Source organism: Taudactylus pleione, unplaced genomic scaffold (assembly GCF_031769625.1).
Source record: "Taudactylus pleione unplaced genomic scaffold, aTauple2 ptg001027l, whole genome shotgun sequence".
Lineage (NCBI taxonomy): Eukaryota > Metazoa > Chordata > Amphibia > Anura > Myobatrachidae > Taudactylus > Taudactylus pleione.
Window position 1 is genome coordinate 2,862,842 of NW_028285428.1, and position 27,639 is coordinate 2,890,480.

The 27,639-nt window shown below is 44.7% G+C and overlaps 1 protein-coding gene across 1 annotated transcript in view; it reads left to right on the forward strand.

Annotated features, from left to right (window-relative positions):
* PDE11A (phosphodiesterase 11A) overlaps nucleotides 1-27,639 on the forward strand; it is a 713,048-nt gene that overhangs the window by 352,185 nt on the left and 333,224 nt on the right. Inside the window, exons 3-5 of the mRNA XM_088461200.1 lie at nucleotides 11,790-11,879; nucleotides 12,423-12,563; nucleotides 24,092-24,156. Of these exons, the coding sequence (XP_088317326.1) occupies nucleotides 11,790-11,879; nucleotides 12,423-12,563; nucleotides 24,092-24,156 (296 nt within the window). The remainder of the gene's footprint in view (nucleotides 1-11,789; nucleotides 11,880-12,422; nucleotides 12,564-24,091; nucleotides 24,157-27,639) is intronic.

A 27,639-nucleotide genomic window follows, 5' to 3' on the forward strand; every position in this document is an offset into this window, starting at 1 on the left:
CCTTCTACCTCACCCCTCTGTTGGAGAAATTGTGGCCTCCGGGGTACTCTTACCCATATCTGGTGGACTTGCCCGGTCCTCAATATTTTCTGGACCTCGGTCCATACCCTTATAAATCAGCTCTTTGAAACTCCGATTCCACGGGACCCATGGATTTTTGTACTATGCTACCCTCCTCCCGACCTTTCCAAGTGCTCCCAGAAACTGTTGTCCCATATACTAGTAGCTGCCAAACAATTAATAGCCCGCCAATGGAAAAATCCTCTCCCGCCATCTCTTTCTGCCTTGAAATCACAAATTTGGCATATTGCAGCAATGGAGAATATTACTTCCTATCTCCATGATAGGGGCCATTTATTTGCCCAAGTGTGGGCTCCTTGGCTCTCCTGTGAGGGCACCTCCCACTCTTAACCCTTGTATTTCCTCCACTGAACCCATGTGCGGCGGGAGGGTCTTACTCCCCACCCCACTGTTTCATGTTTATATGCTTTACTACCTAAGATAGGTACTCCTCCTTGTTTTTGTTTTAATATTTTTTTTAAATATCTTTCAGATGTTTTAATTTCAATAATAATCCTGTTTCCCTTGCTTACACCTCCTCCCTCCCCCGTCTTCCCCCCATGCCCTATTTTCTTTTTATTTTGTTTACATATATAGTTCTATATTGTATTTTCTTTATATATTTGAAAATGTGTCTCATTGTTGAGGCTATTTGCACTCATGCCTGTTTATATGCTCAGTCTGTTTATTTATATGAGCGCTTTAAATAAAGAATTTAAACAAAAAAAAAAAAAGTGGGAGGCACATATAGGAACCGTTGTAATTCCTACACCGTTCACCTGATTTGGATGTAAATATCCTCAAATTAAATCTGAAAGTCTGCAGTTAAAGCAAATCTTGTTTGTTTCATTTCAAAGCCATTGTGGTGGTGAATAGAGGCCAAAATATGAAAATTCTGTCAATGTCCCAATATTTATGCACCTGACTGTATGTTGATGATTAGACGAACTTGATCTAATTGAATCCGATGTTGAAGAATAGATTAACTTGATCGGTTTGAGACCGATGTTGAAGAACTTAATTGATTTGAGCCCGATATTAATGAATTGATGAACATGATTGTTTGGGACCGATGTTGATGAATTGAAGAACTTAAATGATGGGTACGATGTTGATGAATTGATTAACTTGATCGGTTAGGACCGATGTTGATGAATTGAGGATTTTTATCAATAAAAGTCCGATTTTGATGAATTGATGAACTTGATTGGTTGGGACTGATGTTGATGAAATGAGAAACTTAATTGATAAGAGTCCAATGTTGGAAGCATGGGATGAGACCGATCATTGGAACTGATGGTTGCTGTAAAAACAAGTTTCAGTGGTAAAACCAGACTTGTGTTAAAGATGGTATAGACTTGTTTACCAGATCTAGGAACTGGATATAACGGACTGGGATAGTTCAGATACAGAGTACCTGGGAGCTCAGTACACGTTGTACTGGCACAGAGACCAGCCAGGAAAAGGAATCTGGGATTGGATGCTGCGATCAGCTGTTCTGGGAGCAGCACTCTGAGTGGTGGAGGAGAGTCAGATGACAGAGTCCAACATGGCTACGCCCATACTGTTGTTCTGGAGGGAACTCTGGCGTGCAGTTTGTATCCCATCATGCTGTGGAGACACGCTGTGGGCAAGTGACTGCAGAGAGCCATCTCCATGCTTCAGTGACAGGACACTGAGCAGATGGGGCAGGAGTAGACCTCAGCACAAGCTGGGAGTGATGTGCAGTGCGAGCGGACCACTGTGCTATCTGGGAGTGATGCACAGCGCGAGTGGACCTCAGCGCTAGCCTGGACAGGCACCGGAGAGGTAAAAAGGTGGTTTTATGTGACCGGAGCGTGACACTTATATATTCTATGTACCTCAGTGTAAATCGGGCTCCACTAGATGTCTGAAGGAACGATTTAAGGAACATAAAAGAAATATAGAAAAAGGAATCCTCACTAGCAGTCTAGCTAGACACTTTCATGAACATCATAAAGAGAACCCTGAAGATCTGACAGTGACAGGAGTAGAAATGATAAAGTCCACCGAAAGAGGCGGAGATAGATTCAGACAAGTTGGACAACTATGTAGAGCTGAAGTTTTGTGGATATATAAACTGAACACACTTATTCCAGAAGGTCTCAATGACAGCTTAGAATTCAAAGACTGGTACTATTGAATCATTCATTCTCATTTTCCATCTACAGTATGGTATCACTCCTCTCTCCAGCCAGCCACCCACTTTCCTGTTTTTTTTTTATCGTCCACACGTTCGTGTGCCTTCCTCCTCTCCTTTCCCGTCCGGACTGTGCTGTATGCAATGTGAGACTCAGAGACCTCCTAGGATGTGGCCAGTTTGCGACAACACCTGATAGGGATGGAGTTATAGGTCTAGCTGTCACCTTCTTTTCAGGGGGTCACTTCCCTTATCATAGATAGGGATACTCTGCAATTTATTCCCTGGTATCCATTTCCATCCACAGATTCCATAATTTTAGATGGGGCCCATGTGCTCATTATTATACAATATACCTGCCCTTTGTGAGTTCTTCTATGAAACTTTTTCAAGAAACCAGAAGAATATTTTGAATAATATTTAGAATAGATTTGTGATGTTTATATATCATTGTATTCATTAGAGTTGTAGGTGTTCTCCATTTTATATTGTTGAGGGTATATATATATATATATATATATATATATATATATATATATATATATATTTTGGGACAGTGACAGAATTTCATATTTTGGCCTCTATTCACCACCACAATGGCTTTGAAATGAAACAAACAAGATGTGCTTTAACTGCAGACTTTCAGATTTAATTTGAGGGTAATTACATCCAAATCAGGTGAACGGTGTAGGGATTACAAAGGTTTCTATATGTGCCTCCCACTTTTTAAGGGGCCAAAAGTAATGGACAAACTAAACAATCCTAAACCTAACTTTCTCTTTTTAATACTTTGTTGCAAATCCTTTGCAGGCAATTACAGCCTGAAGTCTGGAACGCATAGACATCACCAGACGCTGGGTTTCATCCCTGGTGATGCTCTGCCAGGCCTCTACTGCAAATGTCTTCAGTTCCTGCTTGTTCTTGGGGCATTTTCCCTTCAGTTTTGTCTTCATCAAGTGAAATGCATGCTCAATCGGATTCAGGTCAGGGGATTGACTTGGCCATTGCATAACATTCCACTTTTTAGCCTTAAAAAACTCTTTGGTTGCTTTTGCAGTATGCTTCGGGTCATTGTCCATCTGCACTGTGAAGCGCCGTCCAATGAGTTCTGAAGCATTTGACTGAATATGAGCATATAATATTGCCCAAAACACTTCAGAATTCATTCTGCTGCTTTTGTCAGCATTCACATCATCAATAAATACAAGGGAACCAGTTCCATTGGCAGCCATACATGCCCATGCCATGACACTACCACCACGCTTCACTGATGAGGTGGTATGTTTTGGATCATGAGCAGTTCTTTTCCTTCTCCATACTCTTCTCTTACCATCACTCTGGTACAAGTTGATCTTTGTCTCATCTGTCCATAGGATGTTGTTCCAGAACTGTAATGGCTTTTTTAGATGTTGTTTGTCAAACTCTAATCTGGTCTTCCTGTTTTTGTGGCTCACCAATGGTTTACATCTTGTGGTGAACCCTCTATATTCACTCTTGTGAAGTCTTCTCTTGATTGTTGACTTTGACACATATACACCTACCTCCTGGAGAGTGTTCTTGATTTGGCTAACTGTTGTGAAGGGGTTTTTCTTCACCAGGGAAATAATTCTTCTGTCATCCACCACAGTTGTTTTACGTGGTCTTCCGGGTCTTTTGGTGTTGCTGAGCTCTCCGGTGCGTTCTTTCTTCCAAACAGTTGATTTGGCCACACCTAATGTTTTTGCTATCTCTCTGATGGGTTTGTTTAGATTTTTCAGCCTAATGATGGCTTGCTTCACTGATAGTGACAGCTCTTTGGATCTCATATTGAGAGTCGACAGCAACTGATTCCAAATGCAAATGTCACACCTAGAATCAACTCCAGACCTTTTACCTGCTTAATTGATAATGAAATAACGAGGGAATAGCCCACACCTGTCCATGAAATAGCTTTTGAGTTGATAGTCCCATTACTTTTGGCCCCTTGAAAAGTGGGAGGCACATATAGAAACCGTTGTAATTCCTACAACGTTCACCTGATTTGGATGTAATTACCCTCAAGTTAAATCTGAAAGTCTGCAGTTAAAGCACATCTTGTGTGTTTCATTTCAAAGCCATTGTGGTGGTGAATGGAGGCCAAAATATGAAAATTCTGTCAATGTCCCAATATTTATGCACCTGACTGTATATATATATATATATATAATAGCAATTATGGGAATTAATAAGATCGATGTTGATTCTGAAATCAGCAGTGATCTAGTGTGTGTTTTATGTAAACATTGTATTAACATTACACATTTAGTCAATAATTGTTTGAGGAGAAGAACTGAATGAGTTAAAACACAGCGCTGATACTAATCTTTAATATGAAGGTCGGATACTGGAGCTATAAGACAGGGGCTAACCAGAGGCAGGGCCACCATCAGGGGGGGACTTCCGGGACTATAGTCCCGGGCCCGGACACTTGACAGAAAGGAGGGGGCCCACCTGCCCCTACCATCCACTACTACCTCCTCCTTAAGTGGAAGGTACACTGCACCCTATCCGACCGGTACGCCACGCCGCACGTGAATGATTTTTCCGGGGTACAACTGACAAGGACGCCCGCCTCTACTCCCGCTCACACTCTTGTTCAATAAAGTTTTTTTTTTTTTAAGTCGGCGCGTGTGAAGTCACGCTGCGCCACTGGAAGAGAGAAGAGCCGCGCCAGCCAGCCAACCAGCCCGGCCTCGAGAGAAGAAGGAGCCTCCTTCAATGAGTGTGGTAAGTCTGCAGCAGCCAGAATGTCATGCAGATGCGCAGACTGTGTGGCTAGTACTGGAGGGAGTGTGTAGAGGTAAGAGGGTAGGATAAAGTGAGCTGGCCCATCTATATTAGTCATATATACACAGCCTGGGGGAGTAGGCTTGGGGGGGCCCTTGCCTATTTTGCTAGTCCTGGGCCCCAAAATCTTTGATGGCAGCCCTGACCAGAGGTATGGGGGCCTCATAGCAAAATTTCCTCAGGCCCCCCCAAGCCCCGTAATATTTACACCCCCCTCCCCCCCAGCCCCGTAATATACTTACACCACCCTCCCCCCCAGCCCCGTAATACTTACCTCCTCCTGAGCACGGCGCGCAGCTCCATCTCTCCTCACTGAAGCTGGGAGGAGGCATGGGCATGGTCTGGGGATGTCATCACAGCCACGCCTCCTCCTAGCTTGTAAGGGAGCCATTGTCATTTTTAATCAGGTACCAGTCGCAAGCCAATCGGAACTCGTGGACAAGCAGCCGAGATGATTGGCTGCTGGTCCGCGAGTTCCTTTTGGCTCGCGACCGGCTCCTGATTAAAAAAGGCATCAGCGTGGCAGGGTACAGGAGGTTGCTTGCTGGGCCGGTGGGCCCCCTATGCCGCCAGGCCCCATAGCATGCGCACCGCTTGCACCCTCTATAGTTATGCAGGTGCGCCCACGACAATAACAGTTCTGTGCGATCGCATGGTCACCACCTAGAAACACCCATTTTGTGTAAAGAGTGGTCCATCAACGGATCAGTCCATACACACACACAGCAATCTCCATAAGTGTGCGTAGGCCTGACCTGCGGGAATGCGCAGTCAACGATTTCTTCCCTTGGCACATGTGAATTTTGCAGAGAGAACCGCCCATATTTCCACTTGCCTTCGAGTCAGAATCAGGCTTTAAGGGGTATATTTACTAAAGTGCAGGTTTTTAGAAATGGAGGTGTTGGCCATAGCAACCAATCAGATTCTACTTATCATTTATCTAGCACCGTCTAGAAGATAATAACTAGAATCTGATTGGTTGCTATTGGCAACACCTCCACTTCTATAAATCGCATGTTAGTAAATATACCTTTAAGTGTCAAGGATTTCTGTCTGTAATGGGGAATTGCCAAATTACGTACCAAAGATTTTACGAAGTACTTGGAAAGTTTGTGTTTTCCCATATGCACATTTGTTTGTACTGCATCTCATTATTTGGCTACGTGTTTTTCCATCTCATAAACAGAACATACAGTTTAAATCAGCTATACCACTGAGTTTTCTTGGATATGGAATTATAAACAATATTGTAACTTCTAAAGCTATTTATTTCTTGAGATAAGGGACCTTGGAAACATCTTGTGGCCCACTTTTTGCATTTTTTTTATTTTTTTTTATTTCTTTTCATTTTATCAGCCTTGGGGAGTTGTTCCCTCTGCTTGTAAACAACATCTGTGCCTACAAAATTTGCAGCATTGTTTTGCCACAGTTTTCAGAACTCACATCACTATGAATATGACAGGCATAAATAATAAAGAGAAATAAACTTAATGGGTAGAGTGGAAGCTGACAGATGCAAGGGAAATATGTGAGAACGGAGAGAGATGAGTCATGCACAGACTCCGGACTATTCCAGAGCACACGGAACAATGTTCCGTTGACCTTTCTTTGCACAATTCCCAATAGTTAAAGTTGTTAGCATAGAACTTTTTTTTTTGCCATTATTTTATGTCGTGTTTTTAGTTTAATGTAAAATATTTGCTATTATATTTCTGTACAGTAGTGCACCTCTGATCTGAAACTGTTAAGTAGACAAGAGTCAAAGTTTTACTTAAATCAATGGCAGCAGTGTCGGAGGACATAAATGGGGCTGGGTACGGGAACCCGACAGTCAGAATCCCGACAGGATAAGGTAAGCATTCTAACCTCTAACCTTCCCCCGGGATGAGCACAGGATGTCGGCGGATGTCAGAATCCTGACGCCGGTATCCCAACAGGGTTAGGATACTGACACCTGTCGGTAAGTATCCTAACCATCCCCCTCTCCATACCCTAACCCCCCCCCCCCCGGTGCCTGAATCTAACCTCCCCCCTAGTGCCTAAAGCTAACCTCCCCCTCCCCGCACCCTAAACCTAACCCTCTCCCCTTTGTGCATAACTCTAACCCTCCTCTTGGTGCCTAACCCCGCTACTTACCATCGGGATTCCGGCGCCGGCATTCTGAGCTCCAGAATCCCCTTGGTTGGGAAATTGCCTGCACCCCCCTTGCCCCTAACCCTCCCACCCTGGAGCCAGGGGCATAGCGTGTAGCCATGGCACCCAGAGCATATGTGTGCTACCGCGCCCCCACCCCCAAGTGTGCCAGGTAGGGGGCGTGTCCAGCATGTAGGGGCAAATTAAAGGGAATTAAAAATAAACATTAGGGTAGTATCAAACTGGGACATGGAGGGCTAAATTTATTCCAACCCACTAAAGTAATTCCACCAATTAAAAATAAACCACACAGTATTGCCCACAATTCATGTTATGCCACACAGTGGTGCCCCTTATTCACATTACGCCACACAGTAGTGTCTTGTATTCATGTTATGCCACTGTAGTGCCCTTTATTCACATTTTGTTACAAAATAATGACCACAACGCACATTATGCCACACATTAGTGCCCATTAATTCACGGTACGCCACAGTTTTGGTTATTTTTTCACATTATGCTACACAGTAGTCCTCACAGTTCTTATTATGCCACAGTAATGTCCATAGTTTACATTATGCCACAGTAGGGCACCTTATTCACATTATTCCTAACAATAGTGCCCCTTATTTAAGTTATGCCACAGTAGTGTCCCTTTTACACATTATGCCACAGTAGTGCCCCTTATACACATACCATAGTAGTGTCCCTTATTGGCATTTGGTGTCAGAGCAGTCAGGTGTGACTTCACCAGATTCACTACTCAGGCTTCCCTAGTAGCCGGATGCCACGACCTAGGCTCTCAGCAGCAGCACCCGGCTCAGGCCTCCCAATAGCAGCAGGGAGAGAGCAACCATGTTCTCTCCTCCGTGCAAACCGGGCAGGCTGACGTCAGGCCAAGGGTGGTAGTTGGGACCCACCACAGAAATGGAAAAGAGGAGAAGCCGGGGGTGATGATGGGAGGGGACCGCCTCCTTCTCCCTCTTTGTTATTGCCCGTGGCTCCATCCTCCCTCCCTTCTGTTCAGTTCCAGAGCTGGATTAAGATCCCACAGGACCCTACGCAAAATACTGCCTTAGGGCTCCATATTAATGTATATATAAATACATACAGTACAGTGTATAGATTTCTCACACAGCTCTCCCCACTCACTCAGATCCTCCCCCTTCTCACACATATCTCCTACCCTCAAACACACACAATGATCCCCCCTCATTGAGACCCCTCCACATCTCTCCCACCTCGCACATACAGCGCTCCCTCTTTACTCAGATCTTCTCCTCACTCAGATCCCCCCTGTCACACACAGTTTTCCCCCTCACAAAGATCTCCCCTGCTCACACAGACCTACCCCCACACACACACTCATACACACACATCTCTTCCAGTTAGCAAAGCTCCCCTCCCTTCATACACACAGATATTCCCCCTTAATCAGATCTCCTTCCCCTCTCCTTACTGTTGAAGGGCTCCAGAGCCATTCAACTCATCATCTGCTGATGAGCTGAGCCTGAAGCACATAAAGAGATCAGTGTCGTCCATACTGAGGGCGTGGTGTGGGCGGAGACACAAGTGCCGCTCCGTCCACACCGTGCGTACTGTCTCTTTATGTATTTCACACTCAGCTCAGCAGGTGCTCTGCCCTTCGTCGTATGGCTGATCTCTAGCGCCCTGGCCGGAGCAGGCGCCTGGAGCAGGTGCTCCACTGGAGCCACCCTCGCTACACCCCTGCCTGCAGCCTATCCCTAACCCTCCCTTTCGGCAGCCTAACCCTAACCCTCCCTCCCCACAGCCTATCCCTAACCCTCCCTCTCCGAAGCCTAACCCTAACCTTTCCCCCCCCGCCCACAGCCTAACTCTCCCTCCCCACAGCCTAACCCTAACCTTCCCCCTAGTGCATGACCCCTAAACCTAACCCTTCCCCTACCCCAAATACTTACCACTGGGATGCCAATTGCTTCCCCATAAAGGACTGCTCCAATACCAAGGAAGAGAGGTCGTCACAGCGAGATGCAATAAAGTCTCCCTAGCGTGGGCAAAAGGCATCTAATAGAAAGAATAGGAAAATAATGTTGCCCATCGCCGAGCATGTGTAGAAATCAGGAAAGGGTTGCTGTAGCCAACTGCTAAACACGAGACCCACTAAGGCTCGTATTCAATTAGTTACGCACCCTCGTGAAACTTTTTTAACGTTGGTAAAGTAAAGTTTGAAAAAACATGGAAAAAGCACCTTCAGCGTACACCTGCAATCCAAAAAACACCTCCTCCCTACTTGCAGACCCCCCAAAAGGCTATTTTGTTAGTTTTTAAGTTTGTACCCCCACTTTGCACTTTTTCGCCCCCTTTTTCTAAGTAATTTTTTGGCCTGTTCGACTATTTTTATTAGGGTTTTTTTTTATGCAGTTATTCATTGGGGGGCTGTCCCAAGGGTGCAGATTGATTTTTCCACCTTTGCACCCCTAAATAGCGATTCTGCACTTTATTTTGACACCTATTCATAGGCGAATATTTCCCGCCTATTACATAGCATTGCGTTTTCGCGTACGCAAAAAGCGGATGCAGTTGAATACGGCGATACTTTTCCGACAGGCAAAAAGTCGCAATCGGAGATACTTTTTTGCGGATTGACTTTTCGCCGCTAATTGAATACGGCCCTAAATGTGATTCAGCCAAACCTTGCCTAAGACATGTAATAAAGGCACAGACACCTGACATGTTAATGATTTATGTAACATACAGTAGTATTGGGGCATGAACAAGCTTCATTTTAGGAGAAATTTAAATAAAATAGGGAGGTGGTCTAAAAGCAATGCCAGCCAGGTCTTTATACGTTTTTCTGATACAGGCACTTCCATATGCAGTCCCTCAAATGGCTGTAGCTGTGTTGGGCATTAACTGGACCAGGAAGTAATAAGCTCCTATGTATACAGCAGGCAGATAGAAAAGGCACATTTGCACATAATTAAATGCGGGATACATCCGCATACTGTGTGAGACTGGTAAATGAGTCCTAATGTGCTTAGGCATTTTTGGGAGATTGTCCACCAGGGAACCTAAAAAATTAATCAGCAACAGCAACAAAATTACACTTTTCTAGAAAAACAATAAACATTATCTGCAGTAGCAGCGCCGCACTGTAGGTGTCTGGAACCGGTCTGTGCAGAGCATAAATATTTGAGAAGTAGAGAAACTTGTGTGAGCTGAAATGCAGTTTTATGAAAGGACTGTAACAATTCCTGTAAAGTACATTGGTCGGTGGAGTTATTTGGTAAAATGAATTAAATTATATTCCCGGGTTTTTGTACTAAAAGGGCTATTCAGAAAGTTTGTTTTTGTATTTTCTCAGATCCCTTTGTATCAGAAAAGACTCTTTTTGGTGTTACCTACTTTTAAACGCAATAAGAGGTGAATTCCGTGTTGTAGTATTCCCAATGTATGTCAGTCCCTTTAAAGTTGGTCATTCACATTAAGATCCAGATATATGTTTTCAATAAAAAAATGCCTAAATCTTTGTCCAGGTGAAACTGCCGGATCCTGCTGAAACCCATAGGTGCAGTTGGCCCATTAACCACATATACATAAAGATCTTACTCGCCAGATGAATTTTGCACAGGATTCAATTACATTGAACAATTCTCAGCTATCCGGGGACAGACGCAGGATTTGTAAGGGGAGGGGGTCTCCATATATGTGATATAGGGGTTCTATGTACGGACCAACCACAATTATTATCTATCCATATAGCCTGGGATATTTTCATTTTTAATTAAATAACCCCGCTATGTACAAAGGGGAACTCGCAGAGACAGCGGTTGCAGCTCGTTATTTCCCCGACAAATTGTAGAAGTCTTTTCACAGAGTGAAAGACTTCTCTGGAGGAAGCTGATACTGCGCAAGCAGTGTCAATATACTGACAGCGGCATCCTGAAGCTCAGGAACCCAACAAGGGTCGGGTAAGTATACTTACCCTCCCCCCTTGTCCCCTAATCCTAACGCTCTGTTTCTACATCCTAACACGCCACTAACCCTCCCCCCATCCCATCATAACCCTCCCCGTTAGTGCCTAAACTTAACCCTCCCCCCTTGGTGACTAAACCTAACCCCCCCCCCTTACTGCCTAAACCTAACCTCCGCCAGTGGTGCCTAACCCTAACCCACTCCCTGGGGTACCTAACCCTAACCTCCCACTCCCCTAGCCTAACCCTAACCCCCCCTCCCTGTGACGCCTAAGCCTATCCCCCTCGCTCCGCGGCTAAGTCCTTGCCAGCCCCGCTATACTTATGTTCACCATCCTGGCTGTGGGGATTCCGGCGCCGGTCTTGTACCCGGGTAGTGGCATTTCAGCGCTGGGATTTCTTCAGCCGGGATACCACATGTCGGTATAATAACTACATCTCAGTGAAAGCACATCTCACAATGAGTATCAGCCACGACTTAAGAACTCAATGATCTTACTAATATTATTTATAGGAGTTATAACATTTATTAAGTTCAGTTGTCTATGATAAATAGATGACAAAACATGCTACAAGTATAAAACAACATTTTCAACAGAAATGTCCTGATAAGTTTAAAATGTTGCTAGTGTAGTTTTATTTCCAATTTTGTCTTATTTATTTATCTTTGCTAGGTTATGCAGATGTACCTTCCGTTTTGTGGTATCGCCATATCTAACGCTCAACTCTTTGCTGCTTCAAGAAAAGAATATGACAGGAGCCGGGTGAGTCTTAAAGCAATTATAGGATTAATCTGTAGTGTTGCTAAAGTCTACCTAGGGATATATTTACTAAAGTGAGGGTTTTTAGAAGTGGAGTAGGTGCCCATAGCAACTAATCAGAATCTAGCTATTATCTTCTAGAAGGTACTAGATAAATGTTAAGTAGAATCTGATTGGTTGCTATGGGCAACATCTCCACTTCTAATAACCATCACATTAGTAAATATACCCCCTATTGTCTACAGCCCATCTTGATGGCATCCTGAAAATGCAGGTTATTATTTTACCTGAGATCTGAGGCATGAGGCACTTGGCAAACCCCTGAACGAAATCGACAAATAAAATATGGGTGTTTCTGTAATAAATGGCTGCCCATGATGTGTCGGCTATTTTTTATGTTTATTATTACATCTGAAAATGCTAATTCGTGGTGACATTCGCTGTCAGAAAATAGAGCAAAAATAGAGCAATTTGTTTGCTTGGCACATTAAGAGATAGGAATACTGTTCCGTGGGCAGCAATGAGACGTTGTGTTGTGTTATGCAGGCTTTGCTGGAGGTGGTGAATGACCTGTTTGAGGAACAAACAGACCTGGAGAAAGTTGTCAAGAAAATTATGCATCGGGCTCAGACTTTGCTGAAGTGTGAACGCTGCTCTGTGCTGCTTCTGGAGGACATTGAATCACCAGTAAGTGTCTTTCATATAATTCATAATTAATGCTTAGAAAAGCATTCTACATCTGTCAGGGGGGGCTATTGTAGAATGTGTAGAACAGTTTTCTTGTGTTACTGTTGTAAAATCAACAATAGGATTGCACAGTGCCTGAAACTGTATGTATGCTTGCCTGCTATATTCTGCCAATCTCAGCTCAATACAGCAAACCTCTATCCAAACAACAGTTCTTATAATACATTACTACATTACTGCCGACAGTTAATTAGGCTTCCTCTAATAGACGTGTGCTTTTATACTTGGCTCACAGTGAGTAAAACAAGATGCCAGGTTGTAGTAAACTATTATATGACAGCATAGATTTATACATTACATTTGTTTGTTACCAACAACAGTGGACTCATTTGGGCAGCCAGAGCTAATACGGTATGCAATCGGGAAGCTGGCTGACATTATACCAACAGCCAGCTTCCCGACTGTCATATCCCGGCGAGGGTTAAATGACCGGCGTCTAGATGTAGACGCCGGTCATTTTACCAATGCCGGGAGACCGGCGCCCGGCATCCTGATCGAAGTGATGCCGGGTGCCGCTGCGGACAGCCGCGAGGGGGGGGGAGGGTTAGGTTTAGGGCTCCTGGGGGGGACCCCCCGGGAGGTTAGGGTTAGGCTAGGGGGAAGGAGGGTTAGGGTTAGGCACCCCCGGGGGGGACTTAGGGTTAGGCACCCCCCGGGGGACTTAGGTTTAGGCGGCGGGGAAGGGGGGGTTAGGTTTAGGCACAGAGAGGGGATTAGGGTTAGGCACTGGGGGGGAAGCTTAGGGTTAGGCACCCTAAAGGAGGGTTAGGGGGTTAGAATTAGGCAGGGCTGGCTCTAGGGGTGTTCGACCAGTGCGGTCGCACAGGGGCGCCACCCGTGGAGGGGCGGCACCGCTCCCCAGCATCCCGATTTCAGCGAGACAGTACTGTCCCGCTGCTCCACCCGAAGTGGCCCGCGGGTGGTCAAATCAGGAGGTTGGGGACCCCCATCACCACAGCTGTGTGGCGGTGCCGGACCCCTGGAGTGTCCTCGGAGTGTGAATGGAAGCCGCGTGCATGCGTGCGGCAACCATTCACTGACGGGAGAGGGCTGGGGGAAGCCCCGCCAGTGACGGAGTGCTGGGCTTTACCCCCAGCCTGACGTTACTTGGAGGCGTGCCATGTGGGCACGCCTTTAAAATAACATCACACAGGGGGCGTGGCCTATGGTAATTAGACCACGCCCCCAAATTCGCCTGCGTGCGATGTTAGGGTGCCTTTTGAAGCCTGGAGCTGGCGCTGGAACTATGTTAGTGTATATTTACCTTAGACGATCGGGATTTCCTCCTCTGCCGGCCTCCTGGTGTCGGGATTCCAAACGCCGGCCAGGGGACCGCTGGTAATTCATATCGATTCCGCTAATACAAACATATTGGGCCTTCATTTACAAAGCCTGCTCCACCTAAGAATATGTGAGCTGTGACTGGGATGTCTTGTACACGTGTAACCCATCATTATTGCAGATAGTTGTTATTGTGGTTGGCAGAAGATGCGTCTTGCCAACCACTCCTGGTTACGGTAGTGATGTGGTGGCCATCTTGGTGTCATGGTATTAGAGTAAAGACTCGTTTTTGCAGCACTCTGGCGTCTTAGACTGTACTATGCACACACTAATCTACAATTACATTAAACATAATTATTGTAAAGCCTATGCATTACCAAACTAAATAGTATACATGAAAAACAGAAAAAGAATAATACTAAAATATCCTTAATTTTGGCCTGAATGGTATTGTCTTAATGGATGAAGCCTATATAAAACATTTAGCAGAATAATCACACAATATAACTGTTGGACCAATGGCTCTAAAAGATTCATGGAACACTATGGGGTCTATGTACTAAGCCTTGGAGAGAGAGAAAGTGGATGGAGATAATGTGCCAACCAATCAGCTCCTAACTTCCATGTCACAGGCTGTGTTTGAAAAATGACAGTTAGGAGCTGATTGGTTGGTACTTTATCTCCGTCCACTTTGGAACCACATGCATCAAATTTAACGATAAGTGTCCTAAAAAGTTTGTATAAAAAAATTAAAACTTGAGTCTTGAAATTTTTTTTTCTTTTCTGGGTGGGCATCTCCGTATTTATTGTAAATTAACATTTGCGGGTCTGAATTATACAGTATTCAGACAGCAAAAACAGAAAACTTACAAGCAAACAAAGTAAAAAAATACTGAATAATGCATGTTAGCTAAGGGTATGACATTTATTTTCTATATTTTATTTGCTAACTCATGTTGCCTGACTACAGTAGGCATTGTGCATTGATGCATTGTACCATGGCATTTATTAATAAATCATAACAATTTTTTGCTTTACAAGTATCGAGTGTTGTAAAATTAACCAGGATTTGAAACTTCTTCAGAGAATTGTTTAAATAAGGGGTAGTTTGAAGTCCCTTCATTTCTGTCACCCTGTGCCAGTGACAATGTGACTTTGGCACAATTGTCTGGCTGAGTATACTAATGGCATAATTACAGAAATGGCCCCAGGTATACATTATAGGCAAATGATGTAAATGACTTCCAGTTCAGGCCACGATTAATTAATTAATTTATTTATTTTTTTTGGGGGGGGGGTAGTTCACTCGTTGCTGACCTGAGAACTTTTTTGTAAATCATTTCTTTTCCTATTTAGGGTTTATTTTGCACATTTGGGTTTATTTTGCATATTAAAGTTCCACAAAAGTCAATTTTATGCTATTGCAATAGTGCTGTGCGCTATGTATTAGTAGTTAGCGAAAATGGGGTAACTTGGGCAAATCAAATTCCCAGGATATATCGACGACAATCTTTGGGTTCGGCTTTTGCGTCACAATTTTGCTAAATAATGATTTCACACTACATTTCTACTTTAGTATTTCATGAAATTTATAATCTATGAATAGAGCTTTAGTATGAGGATCAATTAATTTGGCTGGGGTATGGCTGGGAGCATTTATGTCCAAATTCTACCCCTGAAACCTGTAATTTCCCAGCAAAATACAGAAGGAGTCCAATATTTTTTTTAATCTCTTTAGAATGTAGAGAAAGCTTAAGTGGGAATAAAATACTGTCTAATTTTTTTGCTTACTACTTTATGAGGTTCAATACGTATTATTGTAAAATAAAATCATAGGACCTGGGGAAAAGTCCACTTTAGAGTCTCGTCCTTGGAAATGCCCCTGGAAATTCATATACTACACAGCAATCTCTCTTTTTCTGTATATTAGGTGCATGTTCTTACTTTTTCTGTTATTCTCTAAGCCTATAACTTAAATAGAAAATAATTATTGAAGAGAAGTATTTAAAATACAGAAAAGTACATTGCAACCAAGTTCAGAACCATTATCACAATGTTGCAGTAACATGCTAAGATAAGTACTTTTATCTTAGCATGTTACTATGGTGACCTATGCAAATGTCATTCTGTGAAACGAAATAAAAAATCAGAATGTCACAAAAATATCCTCCAACAACAACAAACTTAATGGAACAAAGGAAATTTAGCTTAAGTTTAAGTAAATTTACTCTGTGATCGAACAGTCGTAAACTGTACCATTTAATGTTCCTGATTCAGATGGTTGCCGATTGGCGTATGCCCAGGATCTGTACGGCACATGTGCTGTGTCTGTGATGACGGTAGCAGTGCCCTCTAAGACGCAGCATGATGGACATGATGCAGCCATTTGGGGACGGGGAAGGGACGACAACGGCCAGCATCCCAGAAAACAGGGACGTGTCGGCCCCAGCGGATCACAGAATCCGCCAGGAGCCGTCTATTTACACAAAACACCTCCTGTGGCATTAGCATACTTATGCATCGCCACTGCTTCCAAAGATGACAATGTAACAATCATAACGAGCCCTCTGTATACAAATGCTGGACTCCCAGGTTGAATAAAATGAAGTTTGCATGAGGAGATTGCAGAGACTTTGAGGTTATCATTAGAGCATGTTTGGCAGGATCTTCAGTGACCTTCTGCCACTCAGGGGGTACATAACTCCCATCTCTATTCCCAGCAGTAAGCATGTACTAAAGAAAGACACCAGACTACTCAAAATCTGCAGTTAATCACAAGTGTGCCCGTGCTGGGCAAACCCACAAGCCTTTGCAATCAGAAGACAAGAATGGATCATATATTATATATAGTAAAAGACAGTTATACTTGGCAGCAGCTGACTAGGGGCCTGATTCAACAAGGATCACAACTGCAATTATGCACGCAATCGGCCGATTGTTGTGTTCTGCGCACGCGTATGCATCGCAGTGTGTGTGTGCAAACCAGCCACTGCGATCAGGACTGCGATCGAAGAGACTATGCAGACCCATCGCAGAGTGACAGGAAGTGCTGTTTGGAGGAGGTGACGGGTGGGTGGTCGGCGAAACGCAGGTGTGCCAGTGCCTTTGACCGCTGTTGCAGGGGCCTGCATAAATTATCCACTGCGATGCCTTACGCAGCTTGGGCTTTCACTGCTTGCGATGAGGTTAGCAATTCCTGAGTAAGGACAGAGCTTGTGCAAGTGTGCGTGAGGCTGCGGTTGTACTCGATGTTACTGATGGTTTTGTAGTCTTGCTAGGTATTACAGACATGTGTAAGGTAAAGTGGGCATCCTTATGTAGTGCAGTGAAGGCATAGCGATTGCGGAGGATAAGAATGTCTTCGCAGTGAGACTGCGTGCGTAATCGCTATTGCAATCACAGTTGCGATCCGTACTGAATCAGGCCCTATGGCAAGATTTCTACAGTGACTGCTTCATTGATTTGTGTCTACTTGCGTTGTGTCTCCTCATCTCAGCAATGATGCACCACCAGAAGCTGTACAGATATTCCTATTTGCAAATCCTATGACGTTATTGGGGGTCAGCGGTGTGCGATGGAGGTTAGACCACATGGCAGATAACTAAATCAGGGATTGGTTTATTTACCAGTAGAAAACAGTTGCAGAACAACACAGGGGTAAACAGTATGCGGCTGGTACATGATGCAGTATCTCCAGGTGCAGCCAGGAACGTATAGGGATACTGTCAAATGGTGTAGTACACACTCTTATGCATATACTATATAATATATAGCTGGTTGTGGTTACACAGTGGGGGGAACTCAATTATTTTTTTGGGCATCTTTAGAAGTGGGCAGCTAATTAGAGCAATTCAATTGTTTGTCTGATAGACACCCATTAGCTGCAGCAGACACATTGTATCTCGCAGCCTCCTGAGGTGCAAGAATAAATGTGTGCAAAGTCCATAGGTTGGGCGCCCAAACTAGGACTTTGCCATGGTTCTGGTATTCTGTGATCTGGCACGGGGCCCATGGTATTAACTGAGGAGTGCAGGAAATGGGGAGGCTTCAAGATACCACGACTCATAGGTAATACAGGTACTGGCAGACAAGAGACACTAGGAATCACGGACCAGAGCAATGCAAGGATACTAGAATTGGAACAGGAACCCAAGCCACCGGGCAGCCTCTCACCTAATGGTCCAAGGACCAATCAGGTCAGAGAACTACTCCAGTGACAAGAAGAATCTGACCTCAAAACAGTATAGTACTGACAGTCTGTACCTGGGAACCAAGCCAGGCATCGGAGTCTTATGTAACCAGGGAAGAACTTATGAAGCTATGGGGTCTATTTACTAAGCAGTGTTGGGAGACAGAGTGAAGAGTGATAAGAAAGTGATAAGGTGCCAACCAATCAGCTCCCAACTGTCATTTTTCAAACACAGCCTGTGAGATGACAGTTGGGAGCTGATTGGCTGGCACCTTATCACTGTCTTATCACTTTTCACTCTGTCTCCTAACACTGCTTAGTAAATAGACCCCTCTATGTCTGGTAAAGCTCTTATGCAAGACCTGGACCATAATCCAGAAGGAGAACTCAGGATAGAGCGACACTTCAGGCAAACACAGTACTGAACACCTTGATGCTAAGGACTGTGACCTGATCATGCCCTCCAGACCTGGAACCCCATCACTGACTGTCAGCCCAAGACAAGAGCACACAGTGCAAGATAACCAAAATCTAGATTATGCAGACAAAATTACCGCAGCTGTAGGTAGTGCTGCGCATGCGCTGGTTTTACAGATGTAACAGCGCATACGCAGCACAGATTACAGCTGCGGTAAGTTAGAGTAGATAGGGATAACTATCTATTACCCGAAAAGCTGTCACAGCAAAAATGACAGCTTTTCGGAATAGATAGTTATGGAAAGAAGGAATGATGAATTCCTCCGGTAATTACTCCATGCCAGTTCTACACCTAAATACTTCCAGAGAAAGTTTAGGTATGATGAATAGGCTGTTGAGCCTGGAACGATCCTCAGGAAGGAACACAGTTGTTCACGCAATGAGTCTGTCCTATGCCTGAAAATATATAGGGAGTGGTAACAGGTAATTGGTCATGGCTGACCAGGTGAGCAACCAGGTGAGAGGTAATCACTGGGATAGTCTGTTGGAGGCAATGAATGAATGTTTAACCCTGTATGGGCAGCTAAGACCACGATTCGTGACAGAATTTAGATGCCCAAACCAGGAGTTTAGATGCCCGAACCAGGGCTGTGATTCAATTCAATGTGATGTTGAATAGCCCCAGGAGGGAGCTCCCGAAGCTATTCAATTCAGCATGCTGTTTGGTCGAGCTAAATGATTTTTTCTCGCACCCTCCTGGGATGCAAGGAGAAATCTGACAAAAGTGCCGGCCACGTGGCTATTATCCAGCTTAGCATGGCGCTAACAGTGGCGTGGGCAGCACTTTTTCCCGACAATTTCCTCACTATAGCCGCGGTGGCCATTTTCTGGCATTTTGTGCAGGGCTGCGACACCCGCCGCGGGACCTCGGAGAGGTAAGTATTAGATAATATGGGTGCAGGGTGTGCGGTGCGGGGCCCCCCTGGACTCAGGGGCCCATGTGCACCGCACACCTTGCACCCATTATAGGTACTCCCCTGCTTATATGAAACCCCTTGTGAAACACAATACATGAGCAAGCCCTGAGGAGTATCTGTGTGTTTTAGTCAACAAATAGATCTTTGGGTCTCGGTTACATATGGATGTAAGACAATTTTATGACACGCCCCTCAGATGTAGCAGTACACGCCCACTTTACCGCCATGCTCAAAGTTGATGCTTTCACAATCTCCTTGAAATGCTTTTCGAAAAATAGGCAAGTATGCTACATGCTGTGCTTTTTATCCATATATTTATTATCATAATGTAGAATTGTTTATATTGTTATGCTTGGTTACAACACTGCTGTGCTCTCAGGGCCTGATTCAGACCCGCTCGCAAGCGGGTCGATGGCCGGGCAGTGCGCGTGCGCGAGCCCCGGAGTGAGTGAGAAATCACTTGCTCCGGGGCACGCAACAAAACGGGGCGGCTGTTGATGTTGACCCTACCACAAGGGTGTCGTCGCAAGCCCGATGGTCGCGACCATCACCTGGCCACTCGCAAAAGCTGTGGGTGGTCACTCACAGCTTAGCGAGCGGCCAGGAGGCCGGATTGAAGAAAAAAAACAGGCCGCCCAGATTCAGAGCGAGCGCTCACAAAGAGCGTCCGACTCTGAATCAGGGCCTCAGTACTGAATACAGTTATATCAAGCAACCTGCTTAATTATATAACAGACAACAAGAAAATAGATCTTGACCGATGATATAAATAAATGACACAGGGTCTTTTTCAGGGTTTTATGCAAAACCGATGGTTACTTTTTACATACAACTGAAAAGTTTGCCGATCGATGCATGCGAAGGATGTGTACAGAGCATGTGACGATCTGTGTCCTGCAACGACGGTCTCAGTGCCCCCTCAGCTGTAACACAATTAACATGCCACTGTTGTTTGGGGGCAGGGAGGGGGCGGCGATGGGCTGTCTTCTTAAAAACGGTGGCATTTTGGCCCCGCTTTTGAGGCATGCCGAGGCCACGGTCTGCGACTTCCCACGCAGATTTCCTGTCCTCCACAGATGTCCAGTGTTCAGGCAAGTGATCTGATGTTGCGTCTCCAGAGCCAGTGGTTCACAGAAGCCGACAGGAGGTGTCTACTGACACAAGGCTCCTCCTGCGTTTTTTGCATGCTGTAGCAAGCCGCTGCGTACAAAGACATGGCGGCTGTGCAATAGCGTAAAGCTCTGAATCAGGGTTACAGAATGAAGCTCCACAGAGAAGACAAAAGGGCCTGGTGTAGGGGTGAACGCAGAGCCGATGTTTGCGCAGTTGAGTGATTATTTGAAACTGCGAATGCGCAAAGCCCTCAAAACCCCTACAGATCATTCATTCACCAGAGTGTACACAGAGGGCCTGATTCATTACGGATCGCTGTTGCGATCGCAGCTGCGATTACGCACGCAGATCCACTGCGAAAATATGCTAATGTTTGCAATCGCAATGCTGTCGCAGCCCAACATCAAGATGCCCACATTCCCTTACTCACATCCGTAATACTTAGCAAGTCTGCAAAAACATCGGTACCAACAAGTAACATCGGAGCCTCACGCACAGTTGCTACAGGTCAGACCTTACTCAGAATTTTCTAACCTCATCGCACGCAGTGGAAAATCAAACTGCGTAGGCCATCACAGTGGCTAATTTATGCACGCCCCTGAAACGGCATTCAAACGCACTGACACGCCTGCGTTTCTCCGACCGCCATCCTGTCACCATCCCCAAACGCTCACTTCCTGTCAATCACTCTGCGATGGGTCTGCAATGAGTCTGTGTAGTGTCTGCGATCGCAGTGAGACATTCGCGCACGAGGATTGCGATGCATACGTATGCGCAAAATGCAATAATCGGCCAACTGTGTACGTTAACGCATTTGCGAACGGTAATGAATCAGGCCCAGAGCATACTTACCTACTTTATAGACGTCCTTTCCAGGAGCAACCTTGAGAGCTGCCGCTAGAGGCCGGTTCGGGGGGCGGGGCCACACTGATGATGCAATTTGGTCCCGTCCCTTTCCTGGAAAAGTCCACGATTCGTGGACCCCCAATGAGGGGGAGGAGCTAAATGATGCAAATTGTGCCATTTAGCCCCGCCCCCTCCTTGTGGACCAGCAAACTCCCCATTAAATCTCCCCATCCTGCCCGCTTTACTAGGAAGTGGGAAGGATGCAGAAGATCTGCCTACACTTCCAGGGGTGCGGGGGGCTACCCGGAAAATCAGAAGAGCCTCCCGCAACTTCCGGGAGTGTAGACAAGTATGGCTCATAGTCCAATATTTGTATATGGAATAGCTGGCATTAGGACCGACGAGGCAAAGCCTGGTGTCCGGGAGGTGGCCTGAATTGAACACAAAAAAGGCAGTCTCATGGGCTCAAATACAGAGCCACAGCCATAGAGGCCATGTTCAGCTGGAGTTCAGGAGACACTGCGCCATGCGCCAGCCATTGTGTATCAGTGTGTGCCGCACAGTGCAAACCCAGAGACATTCACTTTTAACGCCCGTGGACAGTGCATATCTGACTGTTGTACCAAACACTCTACCATTGGCGCGCCATTGCATTCACCATCGACACTTACACTGACCTATGGCTGGCGCAGTGTCTCCTTCTCTAAATAATATGTCCTCTGTTGCTGCGGCTCTGCTTTAGGAATGCAGCCGTATTCACTGACACGCCCATGATGCTTCCATAACACGCCCATGTGCAGTAGCAAATAATCGCTCAACTGCGCAATCATCGACATAGCGTCCTCCTCTGAATCGGGCCCAATGTATGGAGTAGAAGTTGCAAGCTGGCCTGTACAAGCTCCAAACATTAAGTCATATGAAGTGGAATGACCCTTTCATAGTTGTACTGTTTGTACTCGTATTGCATACTATGGAGTATTTCACACACTGGTATCATGGACAAGTTTCCCAGGAGCCTCACATTACTACTTTCTAATTTATAATGAACCTGCCCTTGCTTTATAATGACCCTTCCCTTGCTTTATAATGAACCTGCCCTTGCTTTATAATGAACCTGCCCTTGCTTTATAATGAACCTTCACTTGCTTTATAATGAACCTGCCCTTGCTTTATAATGAACCCGCCCTTGCTTTAACGCCTGATTGTCCACATTACAAGCGGTCTTATTCTGCCTTCCCCGACCTTGGCCTGTGCACTGATCATGAATTGTGTCTTCTGTCTCTGTGTAGTCAGTTGCTGCCCAGAGAGGCTAATTCTAAAGGCCGTGACCTGTGGGCTCACACTACAAAACTGACCCCCAACCCAGACACATAGGAAATTATGGCTGAATACAAAGATGATCCTAGTCAAATGCACCTTTAAACAAGTTTGAAGGGAAAGCAAAACATTTATGTAAATTGTCAAAGTGTTTTCTAGTAACGGGAACCTTTTTTATTTAATGAACATAAAGGGTTATCGGCTATATCACTTGGTCAGCTAAATAGTCATTAAAACAGTGAAGGAAAAAATAGTATCACATTTCAGGCACTTTTGACTAGTGGCTAGTGACTTTATTGTATTTGTACAGTAATCTCTAACTACTTCTCAATTTGACAAGGGATAAAAAAAACAGTAGCCAATCAGATCCATAGAATGGTCAGTGCAGCCATTGGCGAAGCCAGTTTTTGAGATGAAGGGGAGCAAAGATGGAAAAATAGGAGCCCCTGGCTCAGGTGTTTCAAAATGTAAATATCAACATATAAAATAAATACATTATTTGCATCCCAATGACGTCGATAATTACAACTGAAATTACGAGGCTGGTTCAATAACAATGGTAACAAGACCTGTCACGTGTGTAAAGTTCTCTATTTTATTCTAATTTCCCGCCAGGCCAGAACAGGTAGACCACTGCTTCCCCTCACGTCCATTAGACTGTGCCTCATATCAGTCACACTGTCACAATATTAGTTGTAAGATGACGGGGTTGCCAACCGCAGTCATGAGTTGACACAGCGCTACCATTTGGAGGTACTGGACCATCCTCCCTACAGCCCTGACCTGGCACCGAATGATCTCCATCTCTTTGGACCATTGAAGAAGCAACTGGGTGGAAGGCGATTCGCAACTGACGGTGAAGTTCAGCAAGCCGACATGTCCTGGCTTCAGGCACTTGACACTGATTTCTTCTGTGGTGCAGTAGATGCCTTGGTGTACCATTTGAACAATTGCATAGACAACTATGGGGACTATGTGAAAAAATAATTTGTAACAAGGATAGGCATACTATTGATTATACATATATGTATGAGATGAATAAAATGATGCAATGAGAGGCCTTGTTACCTTATTTATTGAACCACCCTCGTACATTAAAAACCTGCACATGCACACACACTACAGTAACAGTATAAAGCAACACAGCCAGAACTCATACACTAAACAGAGCATCCTAGTGTCCGCTATACATTAAACAGAGCATGTGACCACGGAGAACACAAAGCATTGCATCGCTGTGACCGCCATAATGTATGTAACACAAATGGGGGGAAAAACAGATAAAAACTGATGATGCAATTAGGTAACCATTATTTTTTTTATTTTAGGTGGTGAAATTTACCAAATCATTTGAGCTGCTGTCTCCAAAATGCAGTGCTGATGCAGAGAGCAGGTAAGACCAGTGCATGTCATACACTTATCTATTTACTTTTTTAAATGTATCATTACTAGGTCCTGTGCAAAAAGTTGTACAGAAGTTGGACTGATTATAGGGTTCAGTGAAATGCACTATAAGAAAGTATTTGAAATGGAACTAAAACACCTCTATGAATTATATATACAGTAATTTACAGTGACATGAGGTGAGGTCAATGGCTGGGGAGGCACACATGGAGATGGTACTGAGTGTTGGGAGCTACTCACTGTAACTGTCCCCTTACTGCACTACACTTTAGTGTTCATTGCATCACTGTGTCTATATATATATTGTTGTCACTTGTGCGCTTACTATTCCACATATTCTTCTAGATATATATATATATATATTAGGGGTGTGCACCGGCCACTTTTCGTGTTTTGTGTTTTGGTTTTGGATCTGGATCTTTCTTCGTGTTTTGGATCTGGATTGGTTTTGCCAAAACCACCCTTCCGTGTTTTGGGTTCTGGGTTTTGTGTTTTGGATCTGTATTTTTTTTAAAAAAAGCATAAAAACAGCTAAAATCACAGAATTTGTAGGTTTTTCTGCTCCTATGCTATTATTAACCTCAATAACCTTAATTTCCACTCATTTCCAGTCTATTCTGAACACCTCACACCTCACAATAGTGTTTTTATGTCTAAAAGGTTGCACCGAGGTAGCTGGATGACTATGCTAAGCGACACGAGTGGGCGGCACAAACACGTGACCCATCTAGGCGTGAAACTGCAGTGGCAGACAGGATGGCAGTTTGAAAAACTAGGCCCCAAACTGTACATAATGCAAAGAAAAAAAAGAGGTGCAAGATGGAATTGTCCTTGGGCCCTCCCACCCACCCTTATGTTGTATAAACAGGACATGCACACTTTAACAAACCAATCATTTCAGCGCCAGGGTCTGCCACACAACTGTGGCTGAAATGATTGGTTCGTTTGGGCCCCCACAAAACAAGCTGGCAATTAATCTGTCCCTGCACAAACTGGCTCTACGGAGGCAAGATGTCATCCTCATCCTCCTCATCCACCGATTCCTCACCCTCTTCAGTGTGTACATCCTCATCCTCACAGAGTATTAATTCGTCCCTGCTGGAACCACAGGTCCCTCTGTACGTTCTGGAGGCTGGTCTCCCTGGAAGAGTTGATAATTCATTTTATGAACATCATCTTCTCCACATTTTGTGGAAGCAACCTCCTACGCCTTTCGCTGACAAGGTTCCCGGCTGCACTAAACACTCTTTCGGAGTACACACTGGAGGGGGGGCAACTCAGGTAAAATAGAGCCAGTTTGTACAGGGACCTCCAAATTGCTTCTTTTTCCTGCCAGTACAGATACGGACTGTCTGACATGCCTACTTGGATGCTGTCACCGATGTAATCCTTTAACAGACAGACGCACGCTTGTCGCTGCTGCTTTGAGGATGCAAGTGCGGCTACAGCCCACACAATTAACAAAGACAGAAAAAAAAAAGAATATTTTTATTGTTTGTGGAGTGCACTTTGAGGGTTACACCACCTTTAACAGACAGACGCACGCTTGTCGCTGCTGCTTTGAGGATGCAAGTGCGGCTACAGCCCACACAATTCACAAAGACAGAAAAAAGAAGAAGAATATTTTTATTGTTTGTGTAGCACACTTTGAGGGTGTCACCACCCTTTAACAGACAGACGCACGCTTGTCGCTGCTGCTTTAAGGATGCAGGTGCGGCTACAGCCCACACATTTCACAAAGACCGAAAAAAAAAGAACAATATTTTAATTGTTTGTGTAGCACACTTTGAGGGTGTCACCACACTTTAACAGACAGACGCACGCTTGTCGCTGCTGCTTTAAGGATGCAGGTGCGGCTACAGCCCACACAATTCACAAAGACAGAAAAAAGAAGAATATTTTTATTGTTTGTGTAGCACACTTTGAGGGTGTCACCACCCTTTAACAGACAGACGCACGCATGTCGCTGCTGCTTTGAGGATGCAAGTGCGGCTACATCGCACACAAGTCACAAACACATTAAAAAATAGTTTTTTATTTTTTGGAGCACTTTGAGAGTTACACCACCCTTTAACAGACAGACGCACGCTTGTCGCTGCTGCTTTAAGGATGCAGGTGCGGCTACAGCCCACACTTTTCACAAAGACCTAAAAAAAAGAACAATATTTTAATTGTTTGTGTAGCACACTTTGAGGGTGTCACCACCCTTTAACAGACAGACGCACGCTTGTCGCTGCTGCTTTGAGGATGCAAGTGCGGCTACAGCCCACACAATTCACAAAGACAGAAAAAAGAAGAAGAATATTTTTATTGTTTGTGTAGCACACTTTGAGGGTGTCACCACCCTTTAACAGACAGACGCACGCTTGTCGCTGCTGCTTTAAGGATGCAAGTGCGGCTACAGCCCACACAATTCACAAAGACAGAAAAAAGAAGAATATTTTTATTGTTTATGTAGCACACTTTGAGGGTGTCACCACCCTTTAACAGACAGACGCACGCTTGTCGCTGCTGCTTTGAGGATGCAAGTGCGGCTACATCGCACACAAGTCACAAACACATAAAAAAAATAGTTTTTTATTTTTTGGAGCACTTTGAGAGTTACACCACCCTTTAACAGACAGACGCACGCTTGTCGCTGCTGCTTTAAGGATGCAGGTGCGGCTACAGCCCACACATTTCACAAAGACCGAAAAAAAAAGAACAATATTTTAATTGTTTGTGTAGCACACTTTGAGGGTGTCACCACCCTTTAACAGACAGACGCACGCTTGTCGCTGCTGCTTTAAGGATGCAGGTGCGGCTACAGCCCACACAATTCACAAAGACAGAAAAAAGAAGAAGAATATTTTTATTGTTTGTGTAGCACACTTTGAGGGTGTCACCACCCTTTAACAGACAGACGCACGCTTGTCGCTGCTGCTTTGAGGATGCAAGTGCGGCTACATCGCACACAAGTCACAAACACATAAAAAAAATAGTTTTTTATTTTTTGGAGCACTTTGAGAGTTACACCACCCTTTAACAGACAGACGCACGCTTGTCGCTGCTGCTTTAAGGATGCAGGTGCGGCTACAGCCCACACATTTCACAAAGACCGAAAAAAAAAGAACAATATTTCAATTGTTTGTGTAGCACACTTTGAGGGTGTCACCACCCTTTAACAGACAGACGCACGCTTGTTGCTGCTGCTTTAAGGATGCAGGTGCGGCTACAGCCCACACAATTCACAAAGACAGAAAAAAGAAGAAGAATATTTTTATTGTTTGTGTAGCACACTTTGAGGGTGTCACCACCCTTTAACAGACAGACGCACGCTTGTCGCTGCTGCTTTGAGGATGCAAGTGCGGCTACATCGCACACAAGTCACAAACACATTAAAATTTGTATTTTATTTTTTGGAGCACTTTGAGAGTTACAACACCCTTTAACAGACAGACGCACGCTTGTCGCTGCTGCTTTGAGGATGCAA